Source organism: Atractosteus spatula, chromosome 9, assembly GCF_055471065.1.
Source record: "Atractosteus spatula isolate fAtrSpa1 chromosome 9, fAtrSpa1.hap1, whole genome shotgun sequence".
Lineage (NCBI taxonomy): Eukaryota > Metazoa > Chordata > Actinopteri > Semionotiformes > Lepisosteidae > Atractosteus > Atractosteus spatula.
Window position 1 is genome coordinate 9,494,015 of NC_142714.1, and position 18,313 is coordinate 9,512,327.

The following is an 18,313-nucleotide window of genomic DNA, read 5'->3' on the forward strand; positions in this document are numbered from 1 at the left end:
ACAGGTGTGACTATTGGAAAGTAAAAACTTTGTGTATGTGCAGGGCAATTTCATAATTTCATCGTTTCCATCTGAGAAGTCTCAGATAATCATGTGGAAGGGCTGAAAGTATTTTGAAAGCAACAGTCTGTGATGAATGCGTGTGAAACCACAGCATTTAGTTAGAAGAAGTAAAACTTGTGTTTAACCATAACAACTGTACAATTAATGACAGCAAATTCAAAACTGAGTCCTTAGGAAAACTACTGTAGATTTCTAGGTCTTCTGACTTTAAGCTTTTGCTAAAATATCTTTTGCATATCCTTTCCCCTGTCTTTAGAGCCTTAATTAATCAACTAAAAACTGAAACACATAAAAATGCAGGTCAACCAAAATCTCATTTAAATAAATTACTTTACCATGGGCTCACATGGCCAGTAACCACATAGGCAGCCCAGCTGGAAAAAAGAACATTAATATCTGTACCCATAATAATAAAGTGAATCAGCAAGAATTTTGGGACAAATAACCGAGATATGGAGATGACTCAAGAAATCATTCTAGGTAAGTGTAGCACAATTTAGTGTAGTTTTGGGATAAAGTATGATACAGTATAAAGACCCTTTGGTGAGCAAATCAGGGAGAATTTGTTTTCTCAAAATCTCTTTGAAAATCCATACAAATGACTTCCCTTTTAATATTCCATTGCGTGTGACAAAGAGCCTCCTGTGTTTCCTTATAAAGAATAAAATGCTGTGTTAGGAAATGGAAATATTTGGAATTAATGTATATTTAAACACCAGTACGGAAGCAATATTTCTGAACACTAAAAGTGCAAACTCTACAACGTCCAATTGTCAGGCAGTTTTTCAGAACCCATGTCTATCAAATAAAGACTTCTTTGCTGCTAACCCATGCAACAGGTGTGCTGCCTTTAAACATCTAAGAGAACTGCATGGAAACTCATGATGATCGAAAAGATTGATGTATAGTAGAAATATCGTAGAAACAGACATTTCATTAATTAATAGAGGTGTTTCTTCAGATGTGCCTGGCTGGATTCATACTGTAGCGTGCTGTGAAAGTGAAACCAGAATTCAGGAGTTTATGTTGTAAGGACGCCAAGGCTGATGCAGCTGTAAATGATCTTTTCCGTATTAATATCTTGCTTAAACAGAGACATTTTGTCTGAATCCCTTGCTGCTGCTGAAATGTTATCTAATATAATAAAAGGATTTACAACAGTTAATATACAATGACCCACTTTTGTTGCTAGCTAATTTGCTAGCCCTCTTTTCTCTGCAAGGCTCAAATGTCAAGTTCTAAACCTGTTGCTGAAGGTTTTACAGACTTTGAACATATGATAAAGTACAGATAAAAGCAGATGTCATTTGTCCTTTCACCAAAATTTATTTTTCGAATCTTTTTTTTTTACAGTTTCTAATCTTTCTAAATTTAGCAGTAGAGTGCAGTCTGTGTGTGCATGTTTTTTCGCATTTTGTCTGTAGTCAGCTGATATCTTTATCACGGGCAACTGGCGGCAATGTGTACAGATTTCAAAATTTAGTGTAAAAGAAACATGAACACACAAGTACAATAAAACACATTAAGTTAATGATAACAAGCTTAGCCCGATAAAGCTGAAAGTGCTGCGCAAAAACAAAAATGAAATATTATCAACTACATAATATTATTAGTTAAAATTAAATAATATCAAGCATAGGAGAAAGATGTAATGTCAGCCAATGGGCATGTGTTTCATTTTTACAGTGAAAAAATACAAATACAAAATTGCCCAAAGTTAAGTGAAATGAGCCAATTCTAATAGAAGTCTGACAATTAAAAACATTAGTGCAATACAGTATAAGGGAAGGATGAAGGATGTACTGTTGTTGAGAGCTGCAAGATTGCAGGTGCTATCTAATCAGATGGGTCTGGAACACTGAAATGTGGTGTGGGACTTAACTGGGAAATGTGGGGACTGCCCTAATGCATTACTAAATGCAAGAGAGGAAGGGAAAAGACAAGTTGAGCAGTGGGTGAAGCATGTTGCCCCAAGGTTTTATTGCCTCTGCATGAAATGCTATCTTCTGTGGTCCTGTTGAAAGTGCAGCTGGATGTATATCTTGTAAACTGTCCCTTAGAATCACATCTTATGAGTCATACTGTAAGTCAGAAGTTTTTAGCATCCATGAAAGCAATGCGGTTGTCACTAGTAATAGTATATGTAACCCTTGTTTTGCATTAGAAGTCCTGCTACTGTTTTGTGGTGCCAACTGTCCTTGAGACAGAACTTTCTCCAGGCTGTGTATTCAGTTAGTGCAAGGAAAGGACAGTTTATACTGTCCGGGAAATGTAGTCAAATTGACAGACCTCAGACCTAAGTTATGTACCTGACACCGCCAACACAGGGGTTTTAAACAATGAGAATTTGTTCCAAACCCCTGTGGAAAGCGTTGTCTTCTGAATAACATGTTGCTTAATTTTTTTTGCTCGGCAATCATAATGAAGAAACGAAATTTCAGACCCTGTCATTTCTGATTGCCCACGAGAAATGAAATATCTGTAATGGGTTGTTTTTGGCTCTGCTTTCTTAGTTTTTTTCGGTCATAAAACAAAAGCAAAAACGGGGCTATTTCAGCAAAGCCTTGTTATAACTGCATCCCTGTCTTCTAATGGCTGGGCACCACCTTGCTATACAGCTGGCCGCTAGCAGTTCTCAATCAGGAATGGACATGGTAACACAGCAACATTATCGTTAGTAAACAGACTTGAAATAGGTCAGTTTGCTATGTCAGTCCCACAGTACCACTTTAAGATGGGTGTTAACTCAGGGAAGTGTTTTTGCATTTACAATGGGGTCATTGACCTCTTGCTCACTGGCTTAGATTTGTATGGAGTGGTCTGTAAAGAATGGGAAACAAATGAAAAAGTAGGATGTTCAGCAAGTGATTGAGGCATTTACTCTAAATAAAATATTTTTTCAGTTTAAACTTTTGCCTTGTACTTCCAGGTCAAATGTTAAAAATGACACCTTTTCTTGTTTCTTAAATTATGAAAATATCCAAAGAACTGATCTGAAATTGCACAGTGACCTGTGGCTTCAAGGAAGACTTTAAGCGAATTCAAAGAAATTAGCGTTTGGACCCCAAATTCCACAGTATAAAACACACTTCTTGAATGTGTGAATAAGCCCTCCAGATGGAGACAATCTGCTTGTCAAACGCTGAGGGAATAAGAGATCAGTAATAACAGAAATGCAACAGCAGAACCTCAGCCACAGAGGTTAGTATTCAGTGCAATGTGCTGCACATTAATACTGGGTGTGTGTGGGTCTTAACTCATGGTTCTGTCAAACGTAACATATTTCCAAAAATGTGCTTACAATATTAAAGAAATGAAGAATAATTCTTTTGTTTGGTAGAGGGGCACTGGCCAAGTTATTAATGCGGTCACATGGATAGCTCAAAATTTTGTTTCTCGGTTTCTTAACTTATATAGGATACTCCACCCTCCATCCGCACAAACTGCTTGGCAAGACATTGCTCAGAAAAGCATCATATTCCATGCTGCTCCTTTCTGTAGTTAGTAACGCCATCTAGTGGTGGGGCATGTTAAAGGCTGCTCCTCCTGCCAAGTTATGACTGGCAGAACGAAACTTGTCAGCATGAATAAAGACTGGTTTCATCTTCTCGTACATAGCATACAACAGGGGCCCGGTGTGACAGAGTGTGTCTGATATTGCCATTATTTTGATGAATTTCTGTGGCCTGAAGGAACAGTGATGATTTTATCCAGAACATCAGATTCTCTGACGCAAATAAAGAATTGTTTGCAAAGAAAATGTTAATATTGTCGTTAACCTTTTTTCACTTGCAAACCAAGGGCAGCTTTTCTCATTACTGCTTTTATATTGGACTAGAAGTTTCTAAAGAACTGTTTGTGGGATTGTGGGATTGATTAGCCTTGTTGTGCAGAAGAACAACAGCTTTTTATTGGCTTTTAAAGACTGTTCAGCACAGCAGTACAGTGTGTGCGTTTGGAATCTCTAAGAGCTTCTTTAGAATAAAGAAGCAAGCTGAATAAATGGTACTTGGTGAGCAAGTACCGAGGTTCAACAAACCTTAATCAGTCCTCCTTCATGCTATTTACAATACAAACCACCCTTATTTATTAACTTAAATATTTCAATTGAAAGCTAAATTCTTGCAAACAAGATGAAATACAGAGCCTAATCTGCAAGAAAAGTGTCAGCAGCTGCAGTGAGTTTCCTCATTTACTGTAGTGTTTTAAGAGTCCAAGCTTGAAGTCTTTTCATTCAAATCTCTAGACTGGAGTGCCACATTGTACCCAGTAATTCTCTACATTTGTATCATCCAGAAGGAGTCTTAGTGAAGTGGGAGAAGGGTGTGTATGCAAGCTCATAAATGTTTTCTTGTTCAGCAGTCAATCATTGTTGAAGTTCAATCCAGGACTGGTGTGCCGCTTTAATTCCAGTTGTGTCTTCTTATTGCAGACCACAGCATTTCTGCATTCACTCTGGTGGAGTTAAGCCAATATCTGAATCTCAAGCCTCCACAGTACTGAGACCTCCTGTGCTGTTAAACCTTAAAAAGAGGCAACAAGAATACCCTATACCTATGAAAGACTTTTATTTAATGAATGCGTTTGCTGGTCTAAAGAGAGAAGCACTGTTCGTATGGGTGCCGCCACTGTCATGCACTTTCTAAGTGGTTTTACTGTGGACGGGTGTACTGCTCTTGTAAATGCTGTGTGCTGTGTAAATCACTCCATATGTCAGGAGAGAGCACAGTGAAATGTCTCTGGGAGTGCTCTCTATCTGCAAACAGTTCCATACTTCTGATCTGTATTGTAATGGATAGAAGTCAAAACAAGAGCCAAATGGGTCCCAGGGAAGGCTGTCTTACTCAATTTATCTGGCAGTCTTTCTCCTCTCTCATGTAGTCTAGCTTTTAGGAGTGATATGGGACAAATTCAGCTTTCTAGACTAGTTATTTTTCACATCTAAATAAATATGTTCCTTTTTTATCCCATTTTTTTTTCCTACCAAATATTTTGTTCTGCAGCTTTTAATTAGACCCATTATAAAATACCATAAAGACATCAGTGATGTCACAAGACCTCTTTATGGCACTGGTGTCAGAAGGTTTAGGTCAGTCTTTCATTTCTCTGTAATCTGGACTGCTCCTTTGCCCTCTCGACAGTTGGATATCACCTTGACCGAGTGCCACAAATGTCAGAAATTGTCTTTTTTAGGTTTGTATGTCAGGCATTTAGTAGGGGGATGCAAAGATTGGAAAATTAGTTTTTTTTTCCAAAGTATATCCACAGTGTCATATGTTATGGAACAGGTCTTTGGTTGGTTAATGTAGGACACACATAAGAAGAAAGTGGGCAATACAGTTACTACACATTTTAAAGAAGATTAATGTCTATAAATACGAATGCTTAGCTATATACCACGAAAATTGGTTACAGTGATCCAAGTAACTTGTTCTTCAGTATTCAGAACATGGAATTCTCTTCCTACTGACTGAAATCATGAGATTAACAAAGCTTCATGCCATTCATAATTATGAAACGTAATGCATGAAAGTGTTAGTGTCCCATTCAAAACCCAATCAAATTTAAGTCCATTGCAACTGGTCTTTAATAACACATGAATACATGCACAAAAGAATAGCTAGAATTTGCAAGACCACATACTTTCTCCAGTATCAAATAAACCTAAAGATAAATCTTATAAATGTAAGCACCATCTACCAACCTTTGGTCTCTGGATCCAACATTTATAAGAGCTGCTTTAAGTTACTGAGTGCTGTGGAATATCTGTAACACTGTAGAAAGCAAACGATCTTCCCCTTCAGGATATGTTTTGCATATGAAATAAGACAAAGATAAACAAAAGCATCCATGTTGTTACTGGATGAAGCAATAATCGCAAAATTTGAAATAGATGAAAATAGACACATTTTCTGTTCTCGTTTTAAGTAACTGAATAGGCCTGCATATTTTTCTTATAACCTTGCTCTTTTGAATTAATTTAAGCGTTTGCTCCACCACAACTGCATCTACTTCTGACTGCACGGCAGGTGGACAAGTTGCTGTTAATGATCTTGGTTTTGGCCTTGTTAAACCTTGAAATTTACTGGTGTCAGTGGAATTTTTTGAAGCACACCCGTGGAAATGGTGGGCTTTTATCCTAGCAACACCTTACTGTCTCTCGCAGCTAGATGCAATTTGTAGCTGGAGATCGCACCTCATTAGCAAGTCTTGGAAAGGATGCCAGACTCCTAGAACAATATTAAAAAACAGTTTTTGCCAGTTAGGCAACACTGTTGTAACCACAGGTTCATGGGAAAAAAGTCCCTTGCTTTAAAAGACTGAAGCAAAGGTTTGCATAAGCAAGTTCAATGGAAATTTACGGATCACATTTTGAGATGCCGTCTTTGTTTTTTAGAATTTATAGCTGAGTGTCTTATTTTTCTGGCAGAAAACACGGCCACCTGTATACACAGACTTTTCTGACTGTTCTTAGGTTTCTCAACAGTGAGCAACACATGTTAAGCTTCTGTCTGTCGGGGTTTACAGTGTACATGAGGGTGGAGAATGATGGCAGTAGTCGTGTTGTGTCTTTGATTGGTTATTGGTAGTGTTGGTGTCAGAGCACTGCAGGCAGAAACCCCCACAGAGTCAAGTGCTTGGATAACTTGTTACTTTTTGTACTTCAGTCTTTGTTCTGATTCCAATTGTGAGCTCAAGGCCTTGTCAGAAGTCTGTGCTAACTATTAACTGGTGTGTGTAATCATGATCCCAAATGGACTATTGTCGTCTCCTTGAAAAAGTACTTTTAAAGCCTCAGCGCTGATTTCTTCTACCCTTCAATACTTTTGATTTTTTTTTCTTAATCATATTGAGGCTAAAAAAGAAAGTGGAGGTTCACTAGCTGTTTTCACAATCTTAATAAGGCTTCTCCAGACAGATACTGTACATTCGAGGTGTCCTGTGGTTTTGTTGCAGGTGTTACTAATGAACATCACCCTAGGCATGTAAAAAGTGTTCTTTGGGGTTTTTCACAAGGCTGCATTTTGTCTGATAAATTTCTACACCAAGCTTTTTGAGTAATTAACAGTTTAACATTCTACTGCCTATAGTGATTCTGCAACATGTGTGAAGCGTTAGTCAGGGTTTACGGTGTGTGCTAAGTGTGTACCATTGTGTGTTAGCACAGTGAATAAGAATAAGCTCAGGAATAAGGCCTTGTCAGAATGAGGATAAACTGGGGCAGAATGCAATAAGAAATCAAAGTGTTAGGCCATTGCTCCTGCATTCTGTTTTTTTGTAAGGTAATCCAGGTGGGGATAAATATGTCCAGCAGTGTGTTCAAGCATGTCTGCACCATGTGGAAAGATGGGGGGAGGCTTTCAAACCATGATACAGTACGTGGAAGCTTTACAGTGCAGCTCACTCAGAGAGAACATGGAGAGTTAATAGATATTTGAGGAAGCGTTCCTAAATGTTGTGCTATTTGGAACACTGAAAAGGCCCGCAGCACGAAATCTCTTGTTTCTTTTAATCTCGTACCACCTCCGTTCCACAATTACCCCCACCCCCATGGAGAAAGGCCAAAGCCGTGACCACAGTCTTGCCCTTCCAAACCAAAATGTCTGTTTTTTTATTGCGTAAGAAAGCCCCTACCCAGGGAGTCCTGACCGAGTGGCGCTGTTCCAGGTCTGGGGGTGGTCCAGCTGTGTGGGAGTGGAACACGGGGGGGGGGAGCGCCAGGATTTCCCAGTCAGACAGGGCCGAGCTGGGCTGCTGCAGGCGCACTCCTGTCTGGCACGGCGGTTCCTTCGCCCGCGGCCATCTACACCTTCAGACAGGCACACGTGTTCTGTTCTTAATTGGCGGCCTGTTTTCAAAAGTCTTAAATGGCCCGTAAAAGTGCAGCCATCTCCCCTTCCCCCTACCACCTGTCCACTAGCAGACTTTGCTGATGGGCATCTCAATATGGAAACATTACATGTAATCATGTTACAAAGAATATTTGCTGAGGATGCTGCGTTGCACCCGTGATAAGATCAAATGCAACTGTTACTCAAATCCAATTGGAAAGCTGCATGCTCTTCTTCTTTTAAATAAGCAAATGCTATCCGTGGTCGGATCTTTTTAATTACGCAGGGCGGAGGCCAGCGGCACTGAGGAGGAGCCACTCTGAGCGCTGCTAGGCTCTGGAGGAGTGGACCTGGGTTTGAGCCTGGGGTCAAACATTAATCAACATTTCCAAACCTTTAAAAAAAATGTGAATTCCATATTTCCATGAACAAAACTTTTCTGAATGTACTGTACCAGCAAGTATCTGCTCTTAGTAGCGGCTTTTAGAAGAGAACCTGAGTGATCTGGTGATCTGGGCCTGTGGAAGGCTGGTATAACTCACAAACCTATGTATTATGCGATAATAGTGAAAAGAAAAAAAACATATAACTGAGTGCATGCAGGACTCACAGGAGTGCACAGATAACACGGGAGTGCAACTGATTGTCTTTGTTTAATACTGTACATGTTCTTACTACAATCTGCCACACTGAAGGAGACTGTTGGAAAACCTGTTCTTTCTCATTGCTGAGAATCCCAGGCCAGTTCCAGGAGCACGTGGTGCTGCTGTTTTGTTCCACTGGATGTCATTCAGCACTGAGCTGCGTACCACTAACCTCTTCCGCATTGCTTCCCTGGGTCACAGACACTCCTTTGCAAACACATACAGTATAAGATTCTCTCCAAATGAATTGTTAAAAAATCCTGTCTGCAGGTCACAACAGTGTTTCCAGCAGCCTGATAGAGATTTTAATTTTAATTACCTTAATTGCTGTGCTGCAGTTGTAAAACATGTTTGTCCCTGGTCTTTGTTTGATGCTTGGCTATAAAAGCTCCACATTCTTCCAGCTGGTACAAATTATTCTGCAATAAAATGACTCAAAATGGTGTCTCTAATGCTTGTCTTAAACATTTGGCTCATGAGATTCTGTGCAAAGTAACTGTAAATTGTTCAATTACAGCATAACCTTATTCCTAACTGTGGGTTGACTCAGCAGTCTTCACACAGTATTAAATAAATTCTTGTAACAGTATTCTGTCTGACATGTCTGAAAATATAAAAAAAACAATTTAAAAGCATAAGATTATAATAAAGGTTGCAAGTTAGAGGACTCGTTGAGTTGCTAGTAGCTAAATGAGATTTCATCCATTCTTCAGTGTAAATAAAGAATATTGAAACCACAGGAATCCACAGGAAATCTGTGGTCAAATGACAGTAACCTCGTGCAATTTTACCACATGAAGTTGTTTCAACTTTGATGTAATATAAAGGGGTAGTTTGTTTCAGAGTCCCCCAATCCTTTGAACAGGTGTTTCCTGTTCTGTTTTAAATCCTGGTAGTTTCCACTTATGTCCTCTGATTCGTGTTTCAGTGTTGATTCTGAAAAGTTCATCTAGTTGACTTAGTGAATTTGAGAATTATAATCAATCTTCTTACAGTCTTCTCTGTTCAAGACTAACAAGATTCAGTTCTTTCAGCCCCTCAGCGGAAGGTTTTCTTTTGAGCCCCAGAACGTACCTGGTTGCTCTTCTATAGACGGATTCCAGAGCAGTTATGTCTTTTTTGAAGTGCAGTAAAATTGATCACAAGATTCAGACATCCCTTTATTTCAATTGTACACTTTTAACAATGATGATATTGTTTACTTTTAAATAGTTGGCTTCTTCAAACTTTGGCGAGTCTCGTAGTATTTATATTTTGTGCTACCAGCATTTAACACACTGCACTACATCCACCCGGTGTCTGCTGTATTGTTTAATCTTTTGGAGATCTCCTTTGAGGACTCTGCTGTTTTCCTTAAGGAAGGAAAGGGGTCTGAGCGGCAAGGAAAAAAGGCTTTGCACACCCAGATATTCGTAAGGTGTCAAGTATATCATTAGTTTCAAATGGAATCATCTGCAAACTTTATTATACCAGATATGATCAGTCATTGATATAAATTAGGAAGATCAGTGGTCTAAATATAGATTCTTGAGGTACTCCCCAAATTATATTACCTTAGTTTGTTTTCAAGGTATTTACTAGTTCTAGTCTAAATGTATACATTACCTTGGATGCCTAATACCAACATTTTAAGAAGTATTCTTTTATGGGGAACGTTATCAAAAGCTTTATGAAAATCTACACTACATTCTGAAAATATACCATATGCTCTGATTGCATGTACCATACAGTATGTTACTGCTGTTCCATGTTCAAATACGTCTGACAAGTTAGCTAAGCAAAACCAGTCTTTTCTAAATCCTTGTTTATTGTTCTATTACGGTACAGATGATCCTCCTAGTTAAGTTCTAATTATCATCTATATAATATTCCATGTAATGGAAATAAGACTTATTGGTTTATAGTTACTGTTTATCTCAAGGCAGACTATCCTGTTTCAGTTTATATTTTAGTCAGTCCACAGGACATTTGAAAAATTGCTTTACTTGCTGTACCTTTTAAAAGCTTCTTTATGGTAAGGTTTTTCATGATGATGTTAGTTTGATTTTCTCTTATTGTGTACACACTTATCATATTTGATAGTGACACCTACTACTCATCATGGGACTAAATTTTAAAAGGTAAGCTTTCTGTCCTACTTTTTTAATCAAAATCTCACACTTCTGTGTTCCTGCTGCTGCATAACAGAAGCTTGCTTTTCTTCCCCTTGTAGTTGAAAGCTGTTTCAGCCCTCTGTGGTCTTGTCATGACATTATTTCGTCAGTCTGTCATGTCAGTTTTGGAACTGTTTCGGATCAAAACTGAACTGTTCCAGATCCTGAGTTTTTCTCAAAGGAAACACAAACTAGCCTGAATGGTATCAGATGCCTTGGTGTTTATACTCTGTGCCTTGTGTTGTGTTTTATATTGCAAGTGGAAATGTCTTTAAAGCATCTATGGATCAAGAATGGTCATTTACATTAGATTAAAAATTCTGCAACAGTGTTCGGAAGCCTTATGTGGATGAGAGATCTCTCGTCCTTAAACTGGGTCCCTTGGTTATGTAATACTAATTAGAAGACACTTGTCAGCCCATTCTTTGTGTTGTAGCTTGATGTTTTTAAGTTGGTTGCATGCTGTAGCTGTAAAGTACCATTGGTCAAATATTGGGAAAGGGGCTCTGCAGTAAAGTCAGTCTGGGCTTTAACAGATTACAGCATCAAGCAGTGGAAGGTCTCGTGTCCTACATCACCGTCTCTCTTTCCACATGTTCCGTGAAGACATCGACGAGTGCACGAATAAGACCATCTGTGGGAAACATGGCATCTGTGAGAACATGGACGGCTCGTACCGCTGCCTGTGCGACCAGGGCTACACCAGCCCGCCGGGGAACCCAGAGTGTGTGGGTATGTTACACAGACGGCAGGGCTGCGGCACTCCTGCTTCTCCCAAGGAGTTTTCACCTATGTGTGTTTCTTTAGCAAATTGGGGGTGGAGCGGTGGCTCTGTGGCTAAGGATCTGTGCCTGTGGCTGGAAGGATGCTGGTTCAAATCCCACAGCTGGCAGAGGAGTCCTACTCTGTTGGACCCCTGAGCAAGGCCCTTAACCCCAACTGCTCCAGGGGCACTGTATGATGGCTGACCCCCAGCTTCTCTCCCTGTCTGTGTCTCATGGAGAGCAAGCTTGGATATGCAAAAAGATGAATTCCTAATGCAGGAAATTTATATGGCTAATAAGTTGATCTTATCTTTTATCTTATCTTAAATGATCGGGATTGTTATATAAATTCTCAGGAAAAGCGGAGTCTGTTTTGTTTTGTTATGCATTATATTTTAATCCTACCTCATGGGACTGTCTTCAAGGCATGTGGCAGTGGCACACTTGCCCCAGTGGCAGGTAACTGTAGACACCTGGTTCCAAAGGACCAGTGTGCTGATACATTGCATAGGTAGGTTTCTGAGAAAAGGAAAAAGAGAGAGAGGTCTTGACTGAGGATGAGATGACAGGCTGTGATCTGTCTGGGCTTCGCTGACAGACATCAATGAGTGCGAGATGAGCACGGCGCTGTGCGGGACGGCTTTCTGTGAGAATGTGGAGGGCACCTTCCTGTGCCTCTGCCCCAACGAAAACGAAGAATTCAACCCCTTGACAAGCCAGTGCCACAACCCTCTGCTGACAGGTAAGGGGTCTGAGCAGCAAGGAAAAAAGGCTTTGCACACCCAGATATTCGTAAGGTGAAAAGTATATCATTAGTTTCAAATGGAAAACAATAGGATCCTGCACATTGTGCACTCCAAAACATATTTTACCCTAAATAATCTGAAGCTTGTCTCGGGATATGTGCAAAAGTACCTACTGTAGTTAAATAAGGGTTTTTGCAAAGAAGCTGTGGGATCACAGGTCATGGTTGAGCCTTTATTTTAACATTATCTTGTCCTTGTCATTCCCTAAATATAGGCCCGCTATTAGTGAAATCGAACTAGTGTCATGCTCAGTGAACACTATTGTGTTGTAGTTTAAGTCACAGTTTACTTCATTGATTTGGAGTACTTGTAGTGATCTACAATTTTACATCTTTACATCTACCCAGTACATCTTAGAACTGAAATGCAAACAAAAAAAAAAGGGTATTAGAATTTCACTTCACCAGAAAATACAATTGGAACTAGATTGTTTTTCTTAAAGATTCAATGAAGACAGTGTTACCTAATCCATAAAAAGTCCCATCAATAAAAAGGAAAATATGAATATGCTGAGGTTTTCTGGCAAAAAATGTAACAGAATATTTTTAGACTAAATGTCTGCATGAATTGTTTCAATGTAAATAGAGTAATGAAATGTAGTTAGTTGTAAATTAAAATAGATGGAAAGAATGACCTTGTGCTGCAATTTCTGTGTCCTTGTGTTGTCACTTCTGTATAATTTAATTGAGCATATACAGTATTTGTGTACTTAAGTGCATTTCACTGAAATCCATCTTGGAGTGCCAATTTTTCCAACTGAAATGTTTAGAAATGATGTAAATGCCATTTTTCCATACAATAAAGGCTCTGATTAGGAATGTGATTGCAATGTGTACTTTGACACTGTTGCATAATGTTTCTATGAGCTGCTGGAGCAGAGACCTTGTTAAGTAAAATTTAGATGAAGCAAACTTCTGCCATCTTGTGGTTATTTGTTGCACTCTCCAGAACCTGAGAAGAGACTTTTAACTAAATTAAGCTAAAAGGGCTATTTCATTGTTTCTGGATGATTCTGTTGTTGTTTCACACCTAGTAGTAAGAAACCTATGTTGCTTATTTAGACCCCCACCGTAACTAGTAGGAATTCCTTATTATACATATTATAACGAATACTTATTAAGGATCTCTTGGTTTCAGGCCAGGGCCGCGGAGGAATCTCCAGGGATTATGTGTTGTCTACAGACGAGAAGGAGAGAAAAGAATGTTATTACAATCTGGAAGATGACAATTTCTGTGACAATGTCTTGTCCCGAAACACTACCATGCAGGAGTGCTGCTGTACTGTGGGGGCTGGCTGGGGGGACAACTGTGAGATCTACCCCTGCCCCCCTGCTGGAAGAGGTAGGGATGGGGATGGGCAACACTGGTCCTCAGGTGCCAGATTAGGTCCCATTCCTTAGAGGCCCCCTTTAAATAACAGCCGATTAAGATGTGTAAAATAAAGACTGTTTGATTTCTTATCTACTTGTTCATTTCAAGTATTTCATTGAGGTTTGAGATGAAATGAAAGACTGCAGTCAGAGTTCTGTAGAAGCACAGACCAACAGTGAGGTCCAGTACATCACATACAGCTGTTTTTTATTTAATGTGTCTATTTTACATAAGCCAAAGCAAAATTTAAGCCATTTTGAGAGAGCAAACACCATAGGCATGTTTCCTTTAGCTATACTTTAGTTACAGTATGACAGGCTCTGTGCAACATAACTAATACAAAATATCCTGGCAAGTAGCCATGTGTGAAAATGGAACCTGTGTCTTATCAGCAAACTGACAGGTAATGGAGGGATACAATTCATGAATGGAAATTCAGGAATGCTCATTTTCCCCTGAAGCACACTTAAGATTGCACATTCCTCCACATTGCCTGGAGGAATGGAATCATTTGGCAGCAAGCTAGAATTATTACATACGATCGTTTTACTTCTACCTGCACAAAACCCTTCTTCACAGTCTGCGTCGTTGCTAAATGAACGTGGTTTTGACTTCCAGTTGAATACGATGAGCTCTGCCCTCATGGGAAAGGAGTCCTGTCTGTTGATAGCCCCTCCCTCGGCCTCGCACAGCAGCTGTATAAAGGTCAGTGTCTACCTTCACATCTAATCCAGATACATGCCATTATGTACCTGTTATTCATGAAGTAGGATTTTTTTTCCTTACCAACCACAATGAAAAATACTATAGTACCATTTGTGGTTCTCATATATGGTAAATATTTGGTTTTGGAAATGAGGGAAAGGACTTGATTCCTATTTTAGTGACACTTTTAAAATCAAGTCTTAATATGGCATAGTCATGAAGCACAAGGGCAAACATGGGAACAGTAATCAACAAGAGAGGGCCGTTTGTGCCATTTGGCCTGTTATTGGGGAAGGCGGCTCCAAACACTTCTAAGCGTGAACCAGTGGAGGTGTGGTGCCAAGAACTGTTGTGAGGAGCCATTACCACATTCTTCTCTCTGGCCGTGAAATGACCACCGAGGTTTAATTTCCCTGATCAAATGTGGTCAAACCTCATTGCGCTGTACCTGATCCGATTTTGTTTTTTGTTGTTGTTAAAGAAACCAATAGACAAGAATCAACAAGCCCCTTTTTATCAGCGTTCTCAAGTTAGAACTGTTAATACAGGCATAGTATATACAGTATACCATACTGTATAGTATAGTGATACAGGCATAGTATAGATAACAGAACAGTTAATACAGACAATAAGTAACCAACGGCTGCCTTTTGGTCTTTGTTTTTGTACTAATTACTGGAGTTGGATTCACTTCATTTTTTCCACCATTTCCAGATGCTGATGAATGTGAGATGTTTGGCTCAGAAATCTGTACAGACGGCAGCTGTGTCAATATCTATTCTGGGTACTCCTGTTACTGCCGTATGGGCTACTACTATGACACTATCCGGCTGGCATGCCTAGGTAAAGCAGTCTCCATCACACTTGTCCATAAATGCAAACAGGAATATTCTGGGGGAAATGGGGAGAAAAAAAGTTACACAGAATTTATTAAGGACCATTTACAAATTTGAGGAATATGCACACTCCATGCAGCTGCATGTGGCCTGGTTCTGGCTATGCTCTCTAACTGTGCCATTCCCTCTACATCAGACCACAATGAGTGCGAGGTGGAGGACACCTGTGTGGATGGCACTTGTGTCAACACCCCAGGATCCTTCAACTGCTTCTGCAGCCCGCCCCTCCTACTCGACAGTACCCGCAGGCGCTGCATCACTGCCAACTTCACAGACGGTAAGGCGCTCCGTGACGGTCAGGGGCGTGCACAGCTTGGTCTGCCTCAGGAGAAGCAGGGGCCATTGTATGAGGGATACTTCATGTCATCATGTACAGTTAAGAACATAAGATAAGTTACATATGAGAGGCCACCTGGTACTTCTAACACTTTTGGTAGTTAGTAGCTGATTGAGCCAAGGATCGCATCCAGCTTCATGAAGGAAGCCAGTGTAACTGCTTTATCTTTGTGGCTAGGTAGCTTATGACCTACTACCACAACCATTTGAGTACAAAAGTGCTGCCTGTTCTATTTTAAATGTGCTCCCACATAGTTTCCACTTGCGTCCTCTGGTTTGTGTTTCACTGTTCATTTCCAGGTTCGCATTGTTAAACTTCACCCCTTTTAACAATGGAGGCCTAAATCCTGAAACATAGTAGTAGTATACTGCCTTTTTTTAAAATCCCAGAAAATCAGAAGTGTACCTCTTTCTCCAGAAGACCACCTGAACCCAGATGAAAGAATCCACATGGAAATCTGCTGGCAAAGGCTGACTGAAAATTCAATGTGCTCAAATCCTTTGCTTAATAAGAGGACCACATACACTGAATGCTGCTGTCTTTATGGAGTGGCCTGGGGGGACCAGTGTGCCTTCTGTCCCAGTAGGTTGTCTGGTAAGGAATGCCAAGTAGGCTTTCGTTGACACTCAAACAAACCAAGTTCGGTTCAGCTGCACATGCTTCATAATGGTCATGCTGCTGTTCACAAGCATGATGACAAAATGAACTCGTACTCCGAGAAATCACAAGTCCAGTCTCCTTTCTTATTGGTCATTGTGTTGTGTTTGACTGTGCCGTAAAACAAATTTCCCCTAGGGGAAAATAAAGCTTGAATTGAATTTCGCCCAAACTTTCCCGAGTTACAGTAAGATACAGTACAGTCTCACTTTATTTTTCTGAAGCAAAATAGGTAATAGAGTGATTTGAATACCATGTCTACGGCTCAGTGCATTTAAAAATGGCTTCCAGCCTGGCTCTTCTTGAAAGTCCTCTCTCATTTTGCTGCAGCGCACTACGCGACCCTGTGCAACAAGCCCCAACGGGGGCTTGAAGGAGCGGATGGCCACCGAGAGAGGCCTGGCTATGAGTATGGCCCCGACAGCCCCCTGTATGGCCCAGGCTACGGAGATATAGCTGGTGGTCAATACTATCACAACCTGGGTCCAGAGTACGGGCCCCAGGACCCACACACGGGCATCATCTTTCCTGGGCTGGACCCCACGGATGACTACGGTTCCAGAGAGAGAGCGAGAGTCCCCATCTTGAGGCCACGAGAGTTTGCGCCTCGCCTGGTGGATCCCTATAGGGGTAGGAGTCCGTGGTGTCTTGTAGAAAACCGCAAGACGCGCTCGATGGATTAATCTTGCATCGTGCCACTGCCCTGCGTTGAAATGACGCTTCTTTCTCGTTTCGCTCGATCAGATCGGTATGACGGATTTGAGGGCCTGCGCGCAGAGGAATGTGGGATTTTGAATGGCTGTGAAAATGGCCGTTGTGTCCGTGTTCGGGAAGGGTACACATGTGACTGCTTTGATGGTTTTGAGCTGGATTTAGCCAAAATGGCATGTATTGGTAAGTTCTTATTTTCTGTAGTCTTAAAATTAAATTAAATTTGAGATCATTTAATTATAATCCAAAAACCAGAGAAGGGAAATTCTTCTAATGAACCCACAGAGAAATTAAAGCTGTGAAGATAGGGAATTGCATTCAAACTCTGTGCAATATGTGATTAATTTAAACCTCTAACTCCAAAAAACAGAGAAAAGGTCTTTCTGTATTATTGTTTAATTTTTGGAAGGGAGGAAAGTGTATTCCAGAATTACTTTTGCAAAGTTGTTTTATATATGAGTCCAAAGAAACATCACACTGCTTGAGCATCAAGTCATAGAATCCTTTTCAACTTTAATGGTGAGCAGAAATATTTCTTTACCCATGTTACGTAATACTTCAAGCTGACAAAATTTCAATTTTCTTTGTTTAGTTTGAAATCAAAGTCTTTGCTCTTAAACATACTGACAAGATTACATTGTTGTATAGGAATTCATTTCATGGAACAATTTCAGCAACACTCTAAAGAGATCTACACTTTTTCCACAACACGGCAATGTAACAGATTTAGATGTTATTATTTAAAAAAAATATTAATTTGTTAAAAAAAACACACTTGTGGGAGAGAAAGGCTTTCCAACTGTCACTGGGAGAATACCACCAACATCTTGAATTTAGAAATGACATAAACAATTCAGGGTCGTTTCAAAATAACAAGAGAAAATGACAATCGTTTTACCATTGCCAGCTGTGAAATTAAAACCATTCTGAGATCACGGTGATAGGATGTCTCAGACAATACATGTCTTTCAATGTAAGAGGCAACAGTTGACTTGTTCAATGTATTACACCGCTGAAACCTGATGTTCAAATTGCTCTCTCACACGCATTATGATGCCATCCTCCATCACTGAACATTTAAATCCTTCGCTTGTTTTAAAGATCTGCTATACGCCACAAGAAAGTGCTTTAGTACAAAGTAGATGTTAAGTTTTTTGACAGCACTGTAGAACACATCTGCTTGTCCAAATAAGCATCAAACGTCATCTTGCAGTGCTCTTCAGCACCTACAGCTGTGTGGTTTCACAATAGGTTTGTTAGTTATCACTCCTCATTCAGAATATACTGAATATGCCTTCCACAAGGGTGTTAGGTCTGCCAGAGAACCGTCAAACATGTTCTTTACATTGACCAAGTGCTGCTTTCCATTTGCAA

At 40.0% G+C, this 18,313-nt stretch overlaps 1 protein-coding gene across 1 annotated transcript in view; it reads left to right on the plus strand.

Moving 5' to 3' along the window:
- The window catches only part of LOC148828113 (latent-transforming growth factor beta-binding protein 2-like), a 131,047-nt gene that overhangs the window by 109,431 nt on the left and 3,303 nt on the right, over positions 1–18,313 (plus strand). Inside the window, exons 35-43 of the mRNA XM_088925771.1 lie at positions 11,299–11,424; positions 12,055–12,198; positions 13,400–13,603; positions 14,252–14,338; positions 15,053–15,181; positions 15,371–15,511; positions 15,989–16,165; positions 16,559–16,858; positions 16,973–17,122. Coding sequence (XP_088781897.1) covers positions 11,299–11,424; positions 12,055–12,198; positions 13,400–13,603; positions 14,252–14,338; positions 15,053–15,181; positions 15,371–15,511; positions 15,989–16,165; positions 16,559–16,858; positions 16,973–17,122 — 1,458 coding nt within the window. The remainder of the gene's footprint in view (positions 1–11,298; positions 11,425–12,054; positions 12,199–13,399; positions 13,604–14,251; positions 14,339–15,052; positions 15,182–15,370; positions 15,512–15,988; positions 16,166–16,558; positions 16,859–16,972; positions 17,123–18,313) is intronic.